The sequence below is a fragment of the Danio rerio genome, chromosome 14 (genome assembly GCF_049306965.1).
Source record: "Danio rerio strain Tuebingen ecotype United States chromosome 14, GRCz12tu, whole genome shotgun sequence".
NCBI classification, from domain to species: domain Eukaryota; kingdom Metazoa; phylum Chordata; class Actinopteri; order Cypriniformes; family Danionidae; genus Danio; species Danio rerio.
The window spans coordinates 31051812-31072797 of NC_133189.1; the positions used below are offsets into that span (position 1 = coordinate 31051812).

The following is a 20986-nucleotide window of genomic DNA, read 5'->3' on the forward strand; positions in this document are numbered from 1 at the left end:
TGTGTGTGCGGCGCACACACACAGTCAGAGGCATGCAGTCAGCATTCGGTCTTCTTCGCACACAGAGCAGAGCGGTCGCATCTAAAGTCATCTTAACGTGAGCGCTTTAATGATCAAATAGGTGTCAAATAGGTGTCAAAACGCGGTGTTTAGTGATTATTCATATTAACCCTCATTTGTGTAATAAACAAATCAGTTATGGATTAAAAGACATGTGAAAGAGAAACCATTAAAGTGACAGCGCACAATTCCTGCTGCTGTTTGTTTTTGTCATTAATCAAACAACAAAAGAAGAAAATCCCTCACTGCTCTTGACTGAAGGACTTACCTACTTTTTTTTTTTTTTTTTTTTTGCAGTGAAGATGCTTAAAGCACAGTTTGTTTCATATTTTTTTTCTGTTGTATTTATTTCTCATTCTTTTGCAGGGTGGAAAATAACTGTATATATTTATATGCAGTTGAAGTCAAAATTATTAGCCCTCATGAATATTAGCAACTTTTCCTCCCCAATTTCTGTTTAATGGAAAGAAGATTTTTTTTTCAACTTATTTCTGAACATAATAGTTTTAATAACTAATTTCTAATAGCTGATATCATTTATCTTTGCTATGATGACAGTACATAATATTTTTCAAGATACAAGCATTCAGATTCAAAGTGCGATTCAAAGGCTTAATTAGGGTAATTAGGCAAGTCTTTGTTTAACAGTAGTTTCTTCTGCAGACAATCAAAAATATATTGCCTAAGAGGGCTAATAATATTGACCTTAAAATGGGTTTCACAATATTTAAACCTGATTTTATTCTAGCCAAAATAAAACAAATAAGCCTTTCTCCAGAAGAAAAAATATTAGAGGAAATGCTGTTAAAATTCCATGCTCTGTTAAACATAATTTGGGAAATATTTATAAAAAAAAAACGCTATTAATTTTGACTTCAACTTATAGTCGTTTTGAATAATCGTGATTATGATTTTTCCCAAAATCGAGCAGCCCTATCTTATGTAATAATGTCCTTTTTTTCTTGTAGAGTGGGGATGATGAAGACTACAAGAGAATCTATAGCAAGAAGATTAAACCTAGACTGAAGTCTGAGGACCTTGCTGAGGGTGTTGATGTGCGCACAGAACGCCACAGCAGCACAAGCAGTGATGGTTGCACCATCACTACAATCACTCGACGAATAACTACCTACACAGTTGATATGCCTGGGGGCACTAGTCAGCAGATTGATCCCTCAAGTCCTGAGTTCAAAATTCAGCTCTTGCAGCATGAGCAGGAAGGGGGTGATTCTTCACAAATAGGATTACCACACAGCAGCCTTGTTAGCAGTGAACACGGGGGTAAAAATTTAGGGGACATATCTTTTGGTGGGCCCCATGTCACTGGCTCGTCTGTGAAGCACTGTAGCACAGGATCTATCAGAGCAACAAGTGAATTAGATGGCAGTGGGAGAGAGATTACAATTAATGTGTCAGACACTGGACTTTCAGGGGGAAGAGGACAAAGATTTACAGAACATTTTGTAGGGACTGAAACTTCTCTAGAAGGTAATTTCTCTGGTAGAGTAACCACAGGGTTAGAAAAACAAGTGGGAAATATTTCTTCACCAGTAGAAGCTAGTTTTAAAGCTTTAAGTACGAAAGGAGGAACAGTAAAGGGCTCTGTTCTGGAAACGCATGGTTCAGGCTTTTCCATAATTGGAGGATCTAAGGGCAGTATTGGCAGAGAATCTTCTTCTGAAGTACTTAAGGATGGATCTGATGATCTAACCAAGCTGTCCAAGTTTAGCATAGATGTTCAGAGACCCAAAGTAAACATCAAACGTTCAGAAGCCGATATCAGCCAGGGTTCTGATTTTGCTATTCCAGACATGGACAGTAAAGCCAAGTTACCAAAAGTTGAAACTAGTGGATCAGTTGTTCACTCTAAGGAAATTGGTGGTGAATTCAAGCTTCCAAATGTGAAAGGCTCAAAACAGTTTACTGTGGAAAGTCCAAATGTAGAAGCAAATTTTAACAATCAAAATCTTAAAGATGTTAGTCAGAGAGGTTTTAGCTTAACTGGAAATCAGGATTTACCACATCCATCATTTAGAATGAAAGGCACTAATTTAGAGGACTCCAATTTGGGTGCTGATATGGACATCAGTGGTCCAGAGTTTCAGGTTCAAAGATGTGAGATTAAAGTCAAAGATACCCAGTTTGATGTGCCTTCAGTCACTGGCCAGGGAATTTCAATTTCAGATGTAGACTTAACTCTGAAAGAACAAAAAAGAGGTGTTAATGTGTGTGTTCAAAATATTGAAAGCAATGTTATGACACCAAAAGTTGAAATCAAAGGACAAAGTCTTAAAGGTGTAGAGGATGGCTTTATGATGAAGGGTCCCAATATTGATGCAAATGCTGCAAATGCCAAAATAGAGATTAAAACCCCAAACATTGATATGAAGACTCAAGAGTTTAATATTGAAGGACCTGAAAGAAAATACAAAGTTTCAAATGTCAAGGTACCATCAATTTCCGGTACATCTGTGCAAAATGTAAACATCACAGGACCTGCTGGGACAGCAGGGGACTTCAGCATTTCTGCTCCAAAAACGGAAGGAGATATTAAAGCACCATCCATTGAAATCAAAGGTCCAAAATTGATGGGTTCTAATGTAGACTTAAATCTTCCTAAAGCAGAAATAGAAAACAAACAAACAGGCGTAGAAATTAGGCTTCCCTCAAAGCCTGATATTGAGGGAGCTGATGGAAAAATCACATACCCAGAATTCAAGAAGACATCAATCACTGGGCCGAATATTTCTATGCCAGAAGTCAACTTGAACATCAAAGGTCAGAAATTGAAAGGCAGTGTTGAAACATCTGTTCCAAAAGTGGAAGGACATATTAAAGAACCAGAAGTAGCAGTTGAAAGACAAGATGGTCCTGAGAGGGGTTTTGGGATGCCAATATTTGGGTTGAAGGGGCAAAAAGTGGAGGGTCCAGGTTTTGATGTAAAAATCTCCAAAGCTGATGTTGAACTTAAGGAATCAAATTTAAACATTAAAGCTTCAAAGCTTGACACTGAGAGATCTGATGGAACAATCAAAGACAATAAAATCGTTATGCCTTCTGTTTCTGGGCCAACGATTTATATGCCGGGTGCTGATTTTAACCTGACAGGCTCTAAACTAAAAGGAGATGTTGATGCGTCCCTTCCAAAAATTGAAGGAGATATTAAAGCTTATGATATGGACTATAAAGCTCCAAAACATAACATTGACAGACCTGAGGGGAAACTTAAGAGCCCTGAATTCAATATGCCATCAGTATCTGGGCCAAATATTTCTATGCCAGATGTTGACTTAAATCTTAATGGTTCGAAACTGAAAGCTGATGTTGATGTTGATGTTTCTGTTTCGAAAGTGAAAGGAGATATTAAGGTACCTGATGTGGACATTAAACCTCCAAAAGTTGACATTAAGGTACCTGAGGTGGAAATCAAGGGCCCAAAATTCAATATGCCATCAATATCAGACTCAAATAATTCCATGCCAAATGTTGATTTTAACCTCAAAGGCCAGAAGATGAAGAGTGATGTTGATGTGTCTGTTCTAAAAGTGAAAGGAGATCTAAAGGACCCTGGTGTGAACATTAAAGCTCCAAACTTTGAAATTGAGGGATCTGATGGGAAAATCAAGGACTCTAAATTGAGTATGTCATCAATATCTGGCCCAAATATTTCCATGCCAGATGTTGACTTTAACCTCAAAGAATCGAAACTGAAAGGTGATGTTGATGTTTCTGTTCCAAAAGTGGAAGGAGATATTAAAGCACCAAAAATTGAACATGAAGGCCCAGACCTTGAGGGTGGTTTTAAGATGCCAAAGATCAATATACCAAAATTCGGATCCAAGGGCCCAAAAATGGAAGGACCAGACATGGATGTAAAATTCCCTAAAACTGATATCGATATTAAAGCACCTGATGTGGACGTTAAAGCTGCACAGCTTGACATTGAGGGACCTGAGGGAAAAGTCAAGGGCTCCAAGTTCAAAATGCCTTTCTCCGGACCAACAATTTCTATGCCAGATGTTGATTTCAACTTGAAAGGACGGAAAATGAAAGGTGATGTTGATGTGTCTATTCCAAAAGTGGAAGGAGATGTAAAGGTCCCTGGTGTGGAAATTAAAGGTCCAAGAGTGGACATTGAGGGACCTGAGGGGAAAATCAAGGGCTCTAAATTCAGTATGCCATCAATATCTGTCCCGAATGTTTCCATGCCAGATGTCGACTTTAACCTTAAAGGTTCAAAACTGAAAGGTGATGTTAATGTTTCTGTTCCAAAAATGGAAGGAGATGTTAAAGCACCAAAGGTCGAACTTGAAGGCCCAGACATTGAGGGTCCTGAGGGTGGTTTCAAGATGCCAAACATCAAAATGCCAAAATTCGGATCCAAGGGTCCAAAAGTGGAAAAACCGGACATAGATGTGAAAATCCCTAAAACTGATATTGATATTAAAGCACCTGATGTGGACATTAAGGCTCCAGAGCTTGACATTGAGGGACCTGAGGGAAAAGTCAAGGGCTCCAAATTCAAAATGCCTTTCTCTGGACCAACAATTTCTATGCCTGATGTTGATTTTAACCTGAAAGGTCCGAAACTGAAAGGTGATGTTGATGTTTCTGTTCCAAAAGTGGAAGCAGATATTAAAGCACCAAAAGTCGAACTTGAAGGCCCAGAAATTGAGGGTCCTGAGGGTGGTTTTAAGATGCCAAAGATAAAAATGCCACAGATTGGATTCAAGGGTCCAAAAGTGGAAGGTCCAGATGTCGACGTAAAAATTCCCAAAACTAATATTGACATAAAGGCACCTGATGTGGACATTAAAGGTCCAGAGATTGACATTGAGGGACCTGAGGGAAAAGTCAAGGGGTCTAAGTTCAAAATACCTTTCTCTGGGCCAAACATTTCTATGCCTGATGTTGATTTCAACCTGAAAGGTCCGAAACTGAAAGGTGATGTTTCTGTACCAAAAGTGAAAGGAGATATTAAAGCACCAAAAGTCGAACTTGAAGGGCCAGAAATTGAAGGTCCTGAGGGTGGTTTTAAAATGCCAACAATCAAAATGCCAAAATTCGGATTCAAGGGTCCAAAAGTTGAAGGACCAGGCATGGATGTGAAAATCCCCAAGACTGATATTGACATCAAAGGACCTGATGTGGACATTAAGGCTCCAGAGCTTGACATTGAGGCACCTGAGGGAAACATCAAGGACCCCAAATTGAAAATGCCTTCACTGTCCAGGCCAACAATTTCTATGCCAGATGTTGACTTTAATCTCAAAGGTCAAAAACTGAAAGGTGATGTTGATGTTTCTGTTCCAAAAATGCAAGGAGAAATTAAAGCACCAAAAGTCGAACTTGAAGGACAAGACATTGCAGGTCCTGAGGGTGGCTTTAAGATGCCAAAGATAAAATTGCCACAGTTCGGATTTAAGGGTCCAAAAGTGGAAGGTCCAGATGTCGATGTAAAAATTCCCAAAACTGAAATTGACATTAAGGCACCTGATGTGGACATTAAAGGTCCAGAGATTGACATTGAGGCACCTGAGGGAAAAGTCAAGGGCTCCAAGTTCAAAATACCTTTCTCTGGGCCAACAATTTCTATGCCTGATGTTGATTTTAACCTGAAAGGTCCGAAACTGAAAGGTGATGTTGATGTTTCAGTTCCAAAAGTGGAAGGAGATATTAAAGCACCAAAAGGCGATCTTGAAGGCCCAGAAATTGAGGTTCCTGAGGGTGGTTTTAAAATGCCAACAATCAAAATGCCAAAATTCGGATCCAAGGGTCCAAAAGTGGAAAAACCGGACATAGATGTGAAAATCCCTAAAACTGATATTGATATTAAAGCACCTGATGTGGACATTAAGGCTCCAGTGCTTGACATTGAGGGACCTGAGGGAAAAGTCAAGGGCTCCAAATTCAAAATGCCTTTCTCTGGACCAACAATTTCTATGCCTGATGTTGATTTTAACCTGAAAGGTCCGAAACTGAAAGGTGATGTTGATGTTTCAGTTCCAAAAGTGAAAGGAGATATTAAAGCACCAAAAGTTGAACTTGAAGGGCCAGAAATTGAGGGTCCTGAGGGTGGTTTTAAAATGCCAACAATCAAAATGCCAAAATTCGGATTCAAGGGTCCAAATGTTGAAGGACCAGGCTTGGATGTGAAAATCCCCAAGACTGATATTGACATTAAGGGACCGGATGTGGACATTAAGGCTCCAAAGCTTGACATTGAGGCACCTGAGGGAAACATCAAGGACCCCAAACTGATAATACCTTCATTATCCAGGCCAACAATTTCTATGCCAGATGTTGACTTTAACCTCAAAGGTCCGAAACTGAAAGGTGATGTTGATGTTTCTGTTCCAAAAGTGCAAGGAGATATTAAAGCACCAAAAGTCGAACTTGAAGGATCAGACATTGCAGGTCCTGAGGGTGGCTTTAAGATGCCAAAAATAAAAATGCCACAGATCGGATTCAAGGGTCCAAAAGTGGAAGGTCCAGATGTCGATGTAAAAATTCCAAAAACTGATATTGACATTAAGGCACCTGATGTGGACATTAAAGGTCCAGAGATTGACATTGAGGGACCTGAGGGAAAAGTCAAGGGCTCCAAGTTCAAAATACCTTTCTCTGGGCCAACAATTTCTATGCCTGATGTTGATTTTAACCTGAAAGGTCCGAAACTAAAAGGTGATGTTGATGTTTCTGTACCAAAAGTGGAAGGAGATATTAAAGCACCAAAAGTCGAACTTGAAGGCCCAGAAATTGATGGTCCTGAGGGTGGCTTTAAGATGCCAACGATCAAAATGCCAAAATTCGGATTCAAGGGTCCAAAAGTGGAAGGTCCAGATGTCGATGTAAAAATTCCCAAAACTGATATTGACATTAAGGCACCTGATGTGGACATTAAAGGTCCAGAGATTGACATTGAGGGACCTGAGGGAAAAGTCAAGGGCTCCAAGTTCAAAATACCTTTCTCTGGGCCAACAATTTCTATGCCTGATGTTGATTTTAACCTGAAAGGTCCGAAACTGAAAGGTGATGTTGATGTTTCTGTTCCTAAAGTGGAAGGAGATATTAAAGCACCAAAAGTTGAAATTGAAGGCCCAGAAATTGAGGGTCCTGAGGGTGGTTTTAAAATGCCAACGATCAAAATGCCAAAATTCGGATTCAAGGGTCCAAAAGTTGAAGGACCAGGCATGGAGGTAAAAATCCCCAAGACTGATATTGATATTAAAGGACCTGATGTGGACATTAAGGCTCCAGAGCTTGACATTGAGGCACCTGAGGGAAACATCAAGGACCCCAAGCTGAAAATGCCCTCATTGTCCAGGCCAACAATTTCTATGCCTGATGTTGACTTTAACCTGAAAGGTCCAAAACTGAAAGGTGATGTTGATGTTTCTGTTCCAAAAGTGCAAGGAGACATTAAAGCGTCAAAAGTCGAACTTGAAGGACCAGACATTGCGGGTCCTGAGGGTGGCTTTAAGATGCCAAAGATAAAAATGCCACAGATCGGATTCAAGGGTCCTAAAGTGGAAGGTCCAGATGTCGATGTAAAAATTCCCAAAACGGATATTGACATTAAGGCGCCTGATGTGGACATTAAAGGTCCAGAGATTGACATTGGGGGACCTGAGGGAAAAGTAAAGGGGTCCAAGTTCAAAATACCTTTCTCTGGGCCAAACATTTCTATGCCTGATGTTGATTTTAACCTGAAAGGGCCAAAACTGAAAGGTGATGTCGATGTTTCTGTTCCTAAAGTGGAAGGAAATATTAAAACTCCAAAAGTCGAACTTGAAGGCCCAGAAATTGAGGGTCCTGAGGGTGGTTTTAAAATGCCAACGATCAAAATGCCAAAATTTGGATTCAAGGGTCCAAAAGTTGAAGGACCAGGCATGGATGTGAAAATCCCTAAGACTGATATTGACATTAAAGGACCTGATGTGGACATTAAGGCTCTAGAGCTTGACATTGAGGCACCTGAGGGTAACATCAAGGACCCCAAGCTGAAAATGCCTTCATTGTCCAGGCCAACAATTTCTATGCCAGATGTTGACTTTAACCTCAAAGGTCCGAAACTGAAAGGTGATGTTGATGTTTCTGTTCCAAAAGTGCAAGGAGATATTAAAGCACCAAAAGTCGAACTTGAAGGATCAGACATTGCGGGTCCTGAGGGTGGCTTTAAGATGCCAAAAATAAAAATGCCACAGATCGGATTCAAGGGTCCAAAAGTGGAAGGTCCAGATGTCGATGTAAAAATTCCCAAAACGGATATTGACATTAAGGCACCTGATTTGGACATTAAATCTCCAGAGATTGACATTGAGGGACCTGAGGGAAAAGTAAAGGGGTCCAAGTTTAAAATACCTTTCTCTGGGCCAAAAATTTCTATGCCTGATGTTGATTTCAACCTGAAAGGTCCGAAACTGAAAGGTGATGTTGATGTTTCTGTTCCTAAAGTGGAAGGAGATATTACAGCACCAAAAGTCGAACTTGAAGGCCCAGAAATTGAGGGTCCTGAGGGTGGTTTGAAAATGCCAACGATCAAAATGCCAAAATTCGGATTCAAGGGTCCAAAAGTTGAAGGACCAGGCATGGATGTGAAAAGCCCCAAGACTGACATTGATATTAAAGGACCTGATGTGGACATTAAGGCTCCAGAGCTTGACATTGAGGCACCTAAGGGAAACATCAAGGACCCCAAGCTGAAAATGCCTTCATTGTCCAGGCCAACAATTTCTATGCCAGATGTTGACTTTAACCTCAAAGGTCCGAAACTGAAAGGTGATGTTGATGTTTCTGTTCCAAAAGTGCAAGGAGATATTAAAGCACCAAAAGTCGAACTTGAAGGATCAGACATTGCGGGTCCTGAGGGTGGCTTTAAGATGCCAAAAATAAAAATGCCACAGATCGGATTCAAGGGTCCAAAAGTGGAAGGTCCAGATGTCGATGTAAAAATTCCCAAAACGGATATTGACATTAAGGCACCTGATTTGGACATTAAATCTCCAGAGATTGACATTGAGGGACCTGAGGGAAAAGTAAAGGGGTCCAAGTTCAAAATACCTTTCTCTGGGCCAAAAATTTCTATGCCTGATGTTGATTTCAACCTGAAAGGTCCGAAACTGAAAGGTGATGTTGATGTTTCTGTTCCTAAAGTGGAAGGAGATATTACAGCACCAAAAGTCCAACTTGAAGGCCCAGAAATTGAGGGTCCTGAGGGTGGTTTTAAAATGCCAACGATCAAAATGCCCAAATTCGGATTCAAGGGTCCAAAAGTTGAAGGACCAGGCATAGATGTAAAAAGCCCCAAGACTGACATTGATATTAAAGGATGTGATGTGGACATTAAGGCTCCAGAGCTTGACATTGAGGCACCTGAGGGAAACATCAAGGACCCCAAACTGAAAATGCCTTCATTGACCAGGCCAACAATTTCTATGCCAGATGTTGATTTTAACCTGAAAGGTCCAAAACTGAAAGGTGATGTTAATGTTTCTGTTCCAAAAGTGGAAGGAGATATTAAAGCACCAAAACTTGAACTTGAAGGCCCAGAAATTGAGGGCCCTGAAAGTGGCTTTAAGATGCCAAAGTTTAAAATGCCACATATCGGATTCAAGGGTCCAAAATTGGAAAGTCCAGACTTGGATGTGAAAATCCCTAAAGCTGATTTTGAGGTTAAGTCACCTGATTTGGACCTTAAAACTCCAGAGCTTGACATTGAGGGACCTGAGGGAAAAGTCAAGGGCTCAAAGTTCAAAATGCCTTTCTCCGGGCCAAAAATTTCTATGCCTGATGTTGATTTTAACCTGAAAGGTCCGAAACTGAAAGGTGAGGTCGATGTTTCTGTTCCAAAAGTGAAAGGAGATATTAAAGCAACCGAAGTAGATATTAAAACTCCACAAATTGACATTGAGGGACCTGAAGGAAAACCTAAGGGCTCTAAATTCAGTATCCCATCAATATCTGGCCCAAATATTTCCATGCCAGATGCTGATTTTAGCCTCAAAGGTCCGAAACTGAAAGGTGATGTTGATGTTTCAGTTCCAAAAGTAGAAGGGGATATCAAAGCTCCAAACGTTGAAATTGAAGGCCCAGATATTAAAGGACCTGAGGGTGGTTTTAAGATGCCAAAGATCAAAATGCCAAGATTTGGGTTCAAAGGTCCAAAAGTGGAAGGTCCAGATGTCGAAGTCCCCAAAACTGATATTGACATCAAAGCACCTGATGTGGACATTAAATCTCCTGAGCTTGACTTTGAGGGACCTGAAGGCAAGGTCAAGGGCTCCAAGTTTAAAATGCCTTTCTCTGGGCCAACGATTTCTATGCCTGATGTTGATTTTAACCTGAAAAGTCCAAAACTGAAAGGTGATGTTTCTGTTCCAAAAGTGGAAGGAGATATTAAAGCACCAAAAGTCGAACTTGAAGGCCCAGAAATTGAGGGTCCAGAAGGTGGCTTTAAGATGCCAAATATCAAAATGCCAAAATTCGGATTCAAGGGTCCAAAAGTTGAAGGTCCAGATGTCGATATAAAAATTCCCAAAACTGATATCGACATTAAGGCACCTGATGTGGACATCAAAGGTCCAGAGATTGACATTGAGGGACCGGAGGGAAAAGTTAAGGGCTCCAAGTTCAAAATACCTTTCTCTGGGCCAACAATTTCTATGCCGGATGTTGATTTTAACCTGAAAGGTCCGAAACTGAAAGGTGATGTTGATGTTTCAGTTCCAAAAGTGAAAGGAGAGATTAAAGCACCTGACGTGGTTGTTAAAACCCCAAAAGTTGACATTGAGGGACCTGAAGGAAAACTTAAGGGCCCTAAATTTAACATTCCATCAATTTCTGGGCCAAATATTTCTATGCCTGATGTTGACTTTAACCTGAAAGGTCCAAAACTGAAAGGTGATGTTTCTGTTCCAAAAGTGGAAGGAGATATTAAAGCACCAAAAGTTGAACTTGAAGGCCCAGAAATTGAGGGCCCTGAAAGTGGCTTTAAGATGCCAAAGTTCAAAATGCCACATATCGGATTCAAGGGTCCAAAAGTGGAAGGTCCAGATGTCGATGTAAAAATACCCAAAACTGAAATTGACATTAAGGAACCTGACTTGGACATTAAAGGTCCAGAGCTTGATATCGAGGGACCTGAAGGAAAAGTCAAGGGCCCAAAATGGAAAATGCCTTCTTTCTCCAGACCAACAGTTTCTGTGCCAGATGTTGATTTCAACCTGAAAGGTCCGAAACTGAAAGGTGATGTTGATGTTTCTCTTCCAAAAGTGGAAGGAGGTGTTAAAGCACCAAAAGTCGAACTTGAAGGCCCAGACATTGAGGGTCCCGAGGGTGGCTTTAAGATGCCAAAGTTCAGATTGCCAAAGTTTGGATTCAAGGGTCCAAAAGTGGAACGTCCAGACATGGATATGAAAATCCCTAAAGCTGATTTTGAGGTTAAGTCACCTGATTTGGACATTAAATCTCCAGAGATTGACATTGAGGGACCTGAAGGAAAAGTCAAGGGCCCCAAATTGAAAATGCCTTCTTTCCCCGTGCCAAAAATTTCTATGCCAGATGTTGACTTTAACCTGAAAGGTCCGAAACTGAAAGGCGATTTCGATGTTTCTGTTCCAAAAGTGGAGGGAGATTTCAAAGCACCTGATGTGGATGTTAAAACTCCAAAAGTTGACATGGAGGGACCTGAAGGAAAATTTAAGGGCCCTAAATTCCAGATGCCATCATTTTCTGGGCCAAATATTTCTATGCCTGATGTTGACTTTAATATCAAAGGTCCAAAACTGAAAGGTGATGTTGATGTTTCTGTTCCAAAAGTGCAAGGGGATATTAAAGCACCAAAAATTGAACTTGAAGGCCCAGACATTGAGGGTCCTGAGGGTGGCTTTAAGATGCCAAATATCAAAATGCCAAAATTCGGATTCAAGGGTCCAAAAGTGGAAGGTCCTGACATGGATGTGAAAATCCCTAAATCTGATTTTGAGGTTAAGTCACCTGACTTGGACATTAAATCTCCAGAGATTGACATAGAGGGACCTGAAGGAAAAGTCAAGGGGCCCAAATTTAAAATACCTTCTTTCACTGGGCCAAAAATTTCTATGCCAGATGTTGATTTTAACCTGAAAGGTCCGAAACTGAAAGGTGATGTCGATGTTTCGGTTCCAAAAGTGGAAGGAGATATAAAGCTCCCTGGTTTGGATGTTGAAGCTCCAAAAGTTGACATGGAGGGAAGTGAGGGAAAACTTAAGGGTCCTAAATTCAGTATGCCATCAATATCTGGCCCAAATTTTTCCTTACCAAATGTTGACTTTAACCTCAAAGGTCCAAAACTAAAAGGTGATGTTGATGTTTCTATTCCAAAAGTGGAAGGAGGTGTTAAAGCACCAAAAGTTGAAATTGAAGGCCCAGACATTGAGAGTTCCGAGGGTGGCTTTAAGATGCCAAATATCAAAATGCCAAAATTCGGATTCAAGGGTCCAAAAGTGGAAGTTCCTGACATGGATGTGAAAATCCCTAAAGCTGATTTTGAGGTTAAGTCACCTGATTTGGACATTAAATCTCCAGAAATTGACATGGAGGGACCTGAAGGAAAAGTTAAGGGCCCCACATTGAAAATGCCTTCTTTCTCTGGGCCAAAAATTTCTATGCCAGATGTTGACTTCAACCTGAAAGGTCCGAAACTCAAAAGCGATGTCGATGTTTCTGTTCCAAAAGTTGAAGGAGGTATTAAAGCACCAAAAGTTGAAATTGAAGGCCCAGACATTGAGGGTCGCGAGGGTGGCTTTAAGATGCCAAATATCAAAATGCCAAAATTCGGATTCAAGGGTCCAAAAGTGGAAGGTCCCGACATGGATGTGAAAATCCCTAAATCTGATTTTGAGATTAAGTCACCTGACTTGGACATTAAATCTCCAGAGATTGACATTGAGGGACCTGAAGGAAAAGTCAAGGGGCCCAAATTTAAAATACCTTCTTTCTCCGGGCCAAAAATTTCTATGCCCGATGTTGATTTTAACCTGAAAGGTCCGAAACTGAAAGGTGATGTTGATGTTTCGGTTCCAAAAGTGGAAGGAGATATAAAGCTCCCTGGTTTGGATGTTAAAGCTCCAAAAGTTGACATGGAGGGAAGTGAGGGAAAATTTAAGGGTCCTAAATTCAGTATGCCATCAATATCTGGCCCAAATTTTTCCTTGCCAAATGTTGACTTTAACCTCAAAGGTCCAAAACTGAAAGGTGATGTTGATGTTTCTGTTCCAAAAGTGGAAGGAGGTGTTAAAGCACCAAAAGTTGAACTTGAAGGCCCAGACATTGAGAGTCCTGAGGGTGGCTTTAAGATGCCAAATATCAAAATGCCAAAATTCGGATTCAAGGGTCCAAAAGTGGAAGGTCCTGACATGGATGTGAAAATCCCTAAAGCTGATTTTGAGGTTAAGTCACCTGATTTGGACATTAAGTCTCCAGAGATTGACATAGAGGGACCTGAAGGAAAAGTCAAGGGCCCCACATTGAAAATGCCTTCTTTCTCTGGGCCAAAAATTTCTATGCCAGATGTTGACTTTAACCTGAAAGGTCCGAAACTGAAAAGTGATGTCGATGTTTCTGTTCCAAAAGTTGAAGGAGGTATTAAAGCACCAAAAGTTGAAATTGAAGGCCCAGACATTGAGGGTCGCGAGGGTGGCTTTAAGATGCCAAATATTAAAATGCCAAAATTCGGATTCAAGGGTCCAAAAGTGGAAGGTCCCGACATGGAGGTGAAAATCCCTAAAGCTGATTTTGAGGTTAAGTCACCTGATTTTGACATTAAATCTCCAGAGATTGACATTGAGGGACCTGAAGGAAAAGTCAAGGGCCCTAAATTCCAGATGCCATCAGTTTCTCGGCCAAAAATGTCTATGCCTGATGTTGATTTTAACCTGAAAGGTCCGAAACTGAAAGGTGATGTCGATGTTTCTGTCCCAAAAGTTGAAGGCGGTATTAAAGCACCAAAAGTTGAAATTGAAGGCCCAGACATTGAGGGTCGCGAGGGTGGCTTTAAGATGCCAAATATCAAAATGCCAAAATTCGGATTCAAGGGTTCAAAAGTGGAAGGTCCGGAAATGGATGTGAAAATCCCTGAAGCTGATTTTGAGGTTAAGTCACCTGATTTGGACATTAAATCTCCAGAGATTGACATTGAGGGACCTGAAGGAAAAGTCAAGGGCCCTAAATTCCAGATGCCATCAGTTTCTCTGCCAAAAATTTCTATGCCAGATGTTGATTTTAACCTGAAAGGTCCGAAACTGAAAGGTGATGTCGATGTTTCGGTTCCAAAAGTGGAAGGAGATATAAAGCTCCCTAGTTTGGATGTTGAAGCTCCAAAAATTGACTTCGAGGGAAGTGAGGGAAAACTTAAGGGTCCTAAATTCAGTATGCCATCAATATCTGGCCCAAATTTTTCCTTGCCAAATGTTGACTTTAACCTCAAAGGTCCGAAACTAAAAGGTGATGTTGATGTTTCTGTTCCAAAAGTGGAAGGAGGTGTTAAAGCACCAAAAGTTGAACTTGAAGGCCCAGACATTGAGAGTCCCGAAGGTGGCTTTAAGATGCCAAATATCAAAATGCCAAAATTCGGATTCAAGGGTCCAAAAGTGGAAGGTCCCGACATGGATGTGAAAATCCCTAAAGCTGATTTTGAGGTTAAGTCACCTGATTTGGACATTAAGTCTCCAGAGATTGACATTGAGGGACCTGACGGAAAAGTCAAGGGCCCCACATTGAAAATGCCTTCTTTGTCCGGGCCAAAAATTTCTATGCCAGATGTTGATTTTAATCTGAAAGGTCCGAAAGTAAAAGGCGATGTTGATGTTTCTGTTCCAAAAGTGGAAGGAGATATAAAAGTCCCTGGTTTGGACATTAAAGCTCCAAAAGTTGACATTGAGGGACCAGAGGGAAAACTTAAGGGCCCTAAAATTAATATTCCTTCAATATCTGGCCCAAATATTTCCTTGCCAACTGTTGACTTTAACCTCAAAGGTCCAAAACTGAGAGGTGATGTTGATGTTTCTGTTCCCAAAGTGAAAGGAGATGTTAAAGCACCCGATCTGGATATTAAAACTCCTGAAATTGACATTGAGGGAGCTGAGGGAAAAATTAAGGGCCCTAAATTTAGGATACCATCTGTCTCCATGCCAAAGATTTCTATGCCAGAAGTTGATTTCAATCTGAAAGGACCAAAACTGAAAGGTGATGTTGATTTTTCCGTTCCAAAAGTCGAAGGAGACGTAAAGGCACCTGATGTTCATATCAAGGGTCCAGAGGTTGACGTAGAGACACCTGAAGGAAAAATCACAGGCTCCAAATTCAAGGGGCCATCATTTTCAGGTCCAAATATTTCTCTCCCAGATGTTGACTTCAACTTGAAAGGACCTAAACTAAAGGGTGGTGTTGATGTGTCCGTTCCAAAAGTTCAAGGGGATATTAAAGCCACAGATTTTAACATTAATCTGCCGAATATTGATGGTGATATACCTGAAGGAAAAGTAAAGGGCCCAAAACTTAAGATGCCATCTTTATCCGGCCCTGAAGGCTCCATTGAGGTTAATTTACCAGAAACAAATGTGAAAAAGCCAAAGTTTAAAATGCCAAAGTTTAAATTTCCGTCATTTGGGCACAAAGGTCCAAAAGTGGAAGGCCCTGATGTTGATGTAAAAATTCCTAAGGCTGATATCAAATTTAAATCACCAGATTTGGACAATGAATCTCCAGAGCTTAACATTGAGGGACCGAAGGGAAAAATCAAGGCCTCCAAATTTAGTATGCCAACAATTTCTGGTCCAAAGGTTTCAATGCCAGATGTTGATCTAAACCTGAAACGTCCGAAACTGAAAGGTGACGTTGATGTTTCAGTTCCAAAAGTAGAAGGAAATATTAGTGTACCTGATGTGGATCTTAAATCTCCTGAAGTGGAATTTGAGGGACCTGAGGGAAAAATTAAGGGCCCCAAAGGGAAAATTCCATTACTGTCAGGGCCAAATATTTCTATGCCACACGTTGACTTCAACCTCAAAGGTCCAAAATTGAAAAGTGATGTTGATGTTTCTGTCCTGAAAGTGGAAGGAGATATTAAAACACCAAAGATTGAACATGAAGGACCAGACATTGAGGGTCCTGAGGGTGGCTTTAAGATGCCAAAGCTCAAAATTCCACAGTTTGGATTCAAGGGCCCAAAAGTGGAAGGTCCAGACATGGATGTTAAAATCCCCAAAACCGATATTGACATTAATGCACCTGATGTCGACATTAAAGCTCCAGAGCTTGACATCGATGGACCTGAGGGAAAAATCAAGGGCCCTAAATTGACAAAGCCTTCTTTATCTGGGCCAACAATTTCTATGCCAGATGTTGATTTTAACCTAAAAGGTCGGAAAATGAAAGGTGATGTCGATGTGTCTGTTCCAAAATTGCAAGGAGATATAAAGGTCCCTGGTATGGACATTAAAGGTCCACAAGTTGACATTGAGGGACCTGAGGGGAAAATCAAGGGCTCTAAATTCAGTATGCCTTCAATATCTGGCCCAAAAATTTCCATGCCTAATGTTGACTTTAACCTCAAAGGGCCAAAACTAAAAGGTGATGTTGATGTTACAGTTCCAAAAGTAGAAGGAGACATGAAGGCACCAAAAGTTGAACTTGAAGGCCCAGACATTGAGGGTCCTGAGGGTGGTTTTAAGATGCCAAAGGTCAAAATGCCAAAAATTGGATTCAAGGGTCCAAAAGTTGAAGGTCCAGATGTTAATGTACAAATCCCTAAAACTGATATTGACATTAATGCACCCGATGTGGACATTAAATCTCCAGAGCTAGAAATTGAGGGACCTGAGGGTAAAGTCAAGGGCCACAAATTAAAAATGCCTTTCTCCGGCCCAACAATTTCTATGCCAGATGTTGATTTTAATCTAAAAGGTCTAAAACTGAAAGGTGATGTTGATGCATCTGCTCCGAAAGTGAAAGGAGATATTAAAATACCCAATGTGGATATTAAAGGTCCTGAAGTTGACATTGAGGGACCTGGGAGAAAATTTAAGGGCCCTAAATTTCAGATGCCATCAGTTTCTGGGCCAAATATTTCCATGCCTGATGTTGACTTTACGATGCCAGATGTTGATGTAAACCTGAAAGGCCCAAAACTGAAAGGTGATGTCGATGTTTCTGTTCCAAAAGTTGAAGGACATATAAAAGCACCAAAAGTGGATATTGAAGGTCCTGATTTTGATGTAGATGGTCCAGAAGTTGGCTTTAAGATGCCCAAATTGCCATCACTTGGCCTTAAAGGGCCAAATGTGGAGGGCCCAGAAATTGGTGTGAAAATCCCTAAAACCAATATTGATGTCAAGGCTCCTGGAGTTGACATTGAATCTCCAGATCTTAATATTGAGGGACCTGATGGAAAAATAAAAAGCCCTAAATTCAAGATCCCGACAGTTTCTATTCCAAAGGTTCCCATGCCAGATGTTGACTTTAACTTGAAAGGTCCTAAACTGAAAGGAGATGTTGATGTTTCTGTACCCAAAATGGAAGGAGATATTAACGGAGCAAAAGTTAAATTTGAAGGCCCAGGCTATGAAGGTCCTGAGGGTGGCTTTAAGATCCCAAAGATGCCATCATTTGGACTTAAGGGTCCAAACGTGGAAGGACCAGATGTTGACATAAAACTCCCAAAAGCAGGTGTTGATGTTAAAGGACCTGAAATTGAGGTCAAATCTCCTGATCTTGAAATTAAGGGACACGAAGGAAAAATTAAGGGTCCTAACTTCAAAATGCCTTCTTTATCTGGTCCACAGATTTCTATGCCAGATATTAATATCAAAGGCCCCAAAGTCAAGGGTGATATGGGGATTTCTGGACCGAAGACTGGAGGTGACCTAAAGTCTGCAAAAGTGGACATTAAAGGTCCTCATGTTGATTTAGAGAGCCCTGAAGGTGGACTAAAAATGCCAACGATAAAAATGCCAGCATTCGGATTCAAGGGTCCAAAAGTGGACGGTCCAGATATTGATTTCAATCTCCCGAAAACAGATGTTGATATGAAAGGACCCGAAATCGACATTAAAACTGCTGATCTTGACACTGATGGACTTGGGGGTGGTCTAAAGAATGTGAAGTTTCCAAAATTTAAAGGTCCTCACTTTGGAATCAAGACTTCGGGTGGCAGTCTTTCAGTTCCTGAACAGGATGTTGAGGCAACCATAGATGCCAAAAGCCCTGATGTTACCCTCAGTGGACCAGATGCAAACATCAAAGTGCCAAAAACTAAGAAATCTAAATTTTCACTTGGAGTTAGGAGCCCAAAGTTAGATGCAGATATCCCTGATGCTGGTGGTAATTTTGAAGGACCTGACATGAATGTAGATGTCAAAGGAAAAAAGGGTAAATTCAAATTGCCAAAAGGGAAAGGGAAGTCTAAAACATTTGATGCTGATTTAAAGACGGAAATGGTCGAGTTGGAGACAAATGAACCTGAAATTCACATAAAGTCCACCAAAGTAAAGAAACCTTTTTTTGGAAGGTTACATTTTCCTGATGTGGAATTTGACATAAAATCTCCAAAAGTTAAAGCTAGTTCATCTGCATCTGGAACCATGAAATCATCAGATGTTGATTTGCCATCGGCAAGCCTTAAAACTGACATTCAGACACCAGATGCTAGTTTGGACAGTCCAGATTTGAAAACGAAAGGGGCAAAAGTAAAAATGTCAAAATACAGCATGTCTAGCTCCAAACTAAAAACTTCAGACTTGGATGTTAGAGATGCAACATTGGAGATTCCAGAGAAGACCATGCATTCTCCAGATGTCAGTGTAGCAGGATCAGGGATTAATGGAAAACGCAGTGCTAAAATTGACATAGAAGGAAAAGTACAAAGTGTTGAGTCGGCAGTGCCATCTACAAATGTCAGCGGGGGGGTTATAGATGCTGATTTAGGTATCGCTGAACAGAAAGGAGTAAAAGGGAGCATTGGAATAGCTGGCTTTAATGTAGGAGGACAAAAGGAAGATACTGCAAGTGGGATAGGCTTGAAGTCAGATGCATCATTATCTGGTGGGATAGAGAATCAAGAAGGTAATTTAACATTTCCTAAAGTCAAAGTACCAAAGTTTGGTATTGCATTGCCTAGAGTAGAACCAAGAGAAATGCGAGAAGATATAGGTTCGGGTGAATTGGCTGGTGGAGCTAAAGTTAGTTCTCAAGGTTTAGAAATGCAGAAAACTGATGTCAAAAGCAGTGGTGGCAAAGTGAAAGTAAAAATGCCGAAGCTGTTTGTCAAATCTAAATCTAAAGGTGGCAGTGCAGCTGATCTAACTGTTGAGGGAGAAGATGCTGATGCTACTAGTAAAGGTGCTGCTAAAGTGTCTAAGGAGTTGAGTCTTAGTTCTGGGGAACTGACAAGTGGCAAGTTAACAGTAGAGGAAAGCTCTGGATTTAAAGTTTCTCCAAAGAGTAAATCTGCCTCTCTTGACTTCTTTAAAAAGTCACGACATCACTCATCCTCTGTCAGTGAAGAGGGAGCCTTAGCTTCACCTGTTTCTACTGAAGGGCACTTACAAGCAGAAGCTGGCAATGTTTCTCTAGATGTTGGAGACACTAAGGTTAAAGGCAAAAAAGGAAAGTTGAAGTTCTCTACAATTGGAGGTTTTAGTTCAAAAAGTAAAGGTTCATATGAAGTGACTGATGAGAGTGAGGCTATGACTGAGAGTGCTAGTGGGGTTGCTCAGCCTTCAAAGAAGTCCAGAATGTCATCGTCATCTAGCAGTGATAGTGGTACAAAAGGTAGTATTCGGTTACCACAACTCGAGATATCAGTTTCACCAAAAAAATAAGTTTTTACGTTGATATCTAGGCACAGTTCAAATACATTTATTTTATTATGTCAGTCTAGATGATTATCGTAAATCTGGCTTTCATTGTAATTATAATGCACTGCCTTATAAACTGTTTCTTCAGTTTCCAAAAATGCTCTTTACAGGCATTGATATTATTTGAATCACAATTTAACTGTAAATAAGAGAAAACTGTAGGTAATTTTAAATTTTTTTTGTAGATAGGAAATTCAGATTCAATCCAAAAATGTGTGTACTTAATATAAAAAAGAAATCGATGCGAGTTGTCATCAGATAATGTGGTATATTTTTCTATGTTTTGACTTGGTTTTGTGACTCCTTTCTAAAATTGTCTAAACACGTTTACATGCAAGAGGCATGATTTTAATTAAAACTGAAAGGATTTTATGACTTCAACTTCACATATATTTAGTGCTGTATCACATGTACTTATCACTGATGAAAATCTAATTTTAAACAAAGCATTAGTAAGCAGAATGAAGTTTAAGGGCTGTAAAAATTGTAAATAAATTGATTCAGAATAGATGCATGGGATTATATTACTTTGTGTCCCAAATAATATGGCAGTTCAGATATTCTGTTATGAAATTTACACAGAGATTATTATCTTCTAAAGTATTTATATCTTTTCTATAATTGAATTGCTTTAAAATGCACACATGGAGCAGCTGACAAAGGGCTGTGACTGGCTTTGATGTTTTAAATGATTTCAAAGGCATTTTAGTTGTATCTTCCACATTTCTTTACATCCAATTGACTCTCTCTCTTCCTCTTACTACATTAATGAAATGTCGTGCTGCAAAGTGGTGATTATACCTACAGAAATGCTAATGATTAAACAATATTTTTTAAAAGGCTAAAATGTACATCACCTTTGTAAATAGTGGGACATTTAGGCTGTATGTTTCTAACTTTTTCTTGTATCTGTTGCAAAAAAATTTAATAAAGAGTTCAATTCTAAACATGTGTTGAAAGTTGTTTACACTGTTTGCATGACAGTACTGTTTTGTTATATAAAAAAGGCTTCTATATAATTACACACAAAC

General features: G+C 40.1%; 1 protein-coding gene across 1 annotated transcript in view; it reads left to right on the plus strand.

Annotated features, from left to right (window-relative positions):
- ahnak (AHNAK nucleoprotein) overlaps positions 1-20902 on the plus strand; it is a 37003-nt gene extending 16101 nt beyond the window's left edge. Inside the window, exon 5 of the mRNA XM_005173182.5 lies at positions 1029-20902. Within this exon, the coding sequence (XP_005173239.1) occupies positions 1029-19919 (18891 nt within the window). The 3' untranslated portion in view covers positions 19920-20902. The remainder of the gene's footprint in view (positions 1-1028) is intronic.
- Positions 20903-20986: the final 84 nt, after the last annotated feature.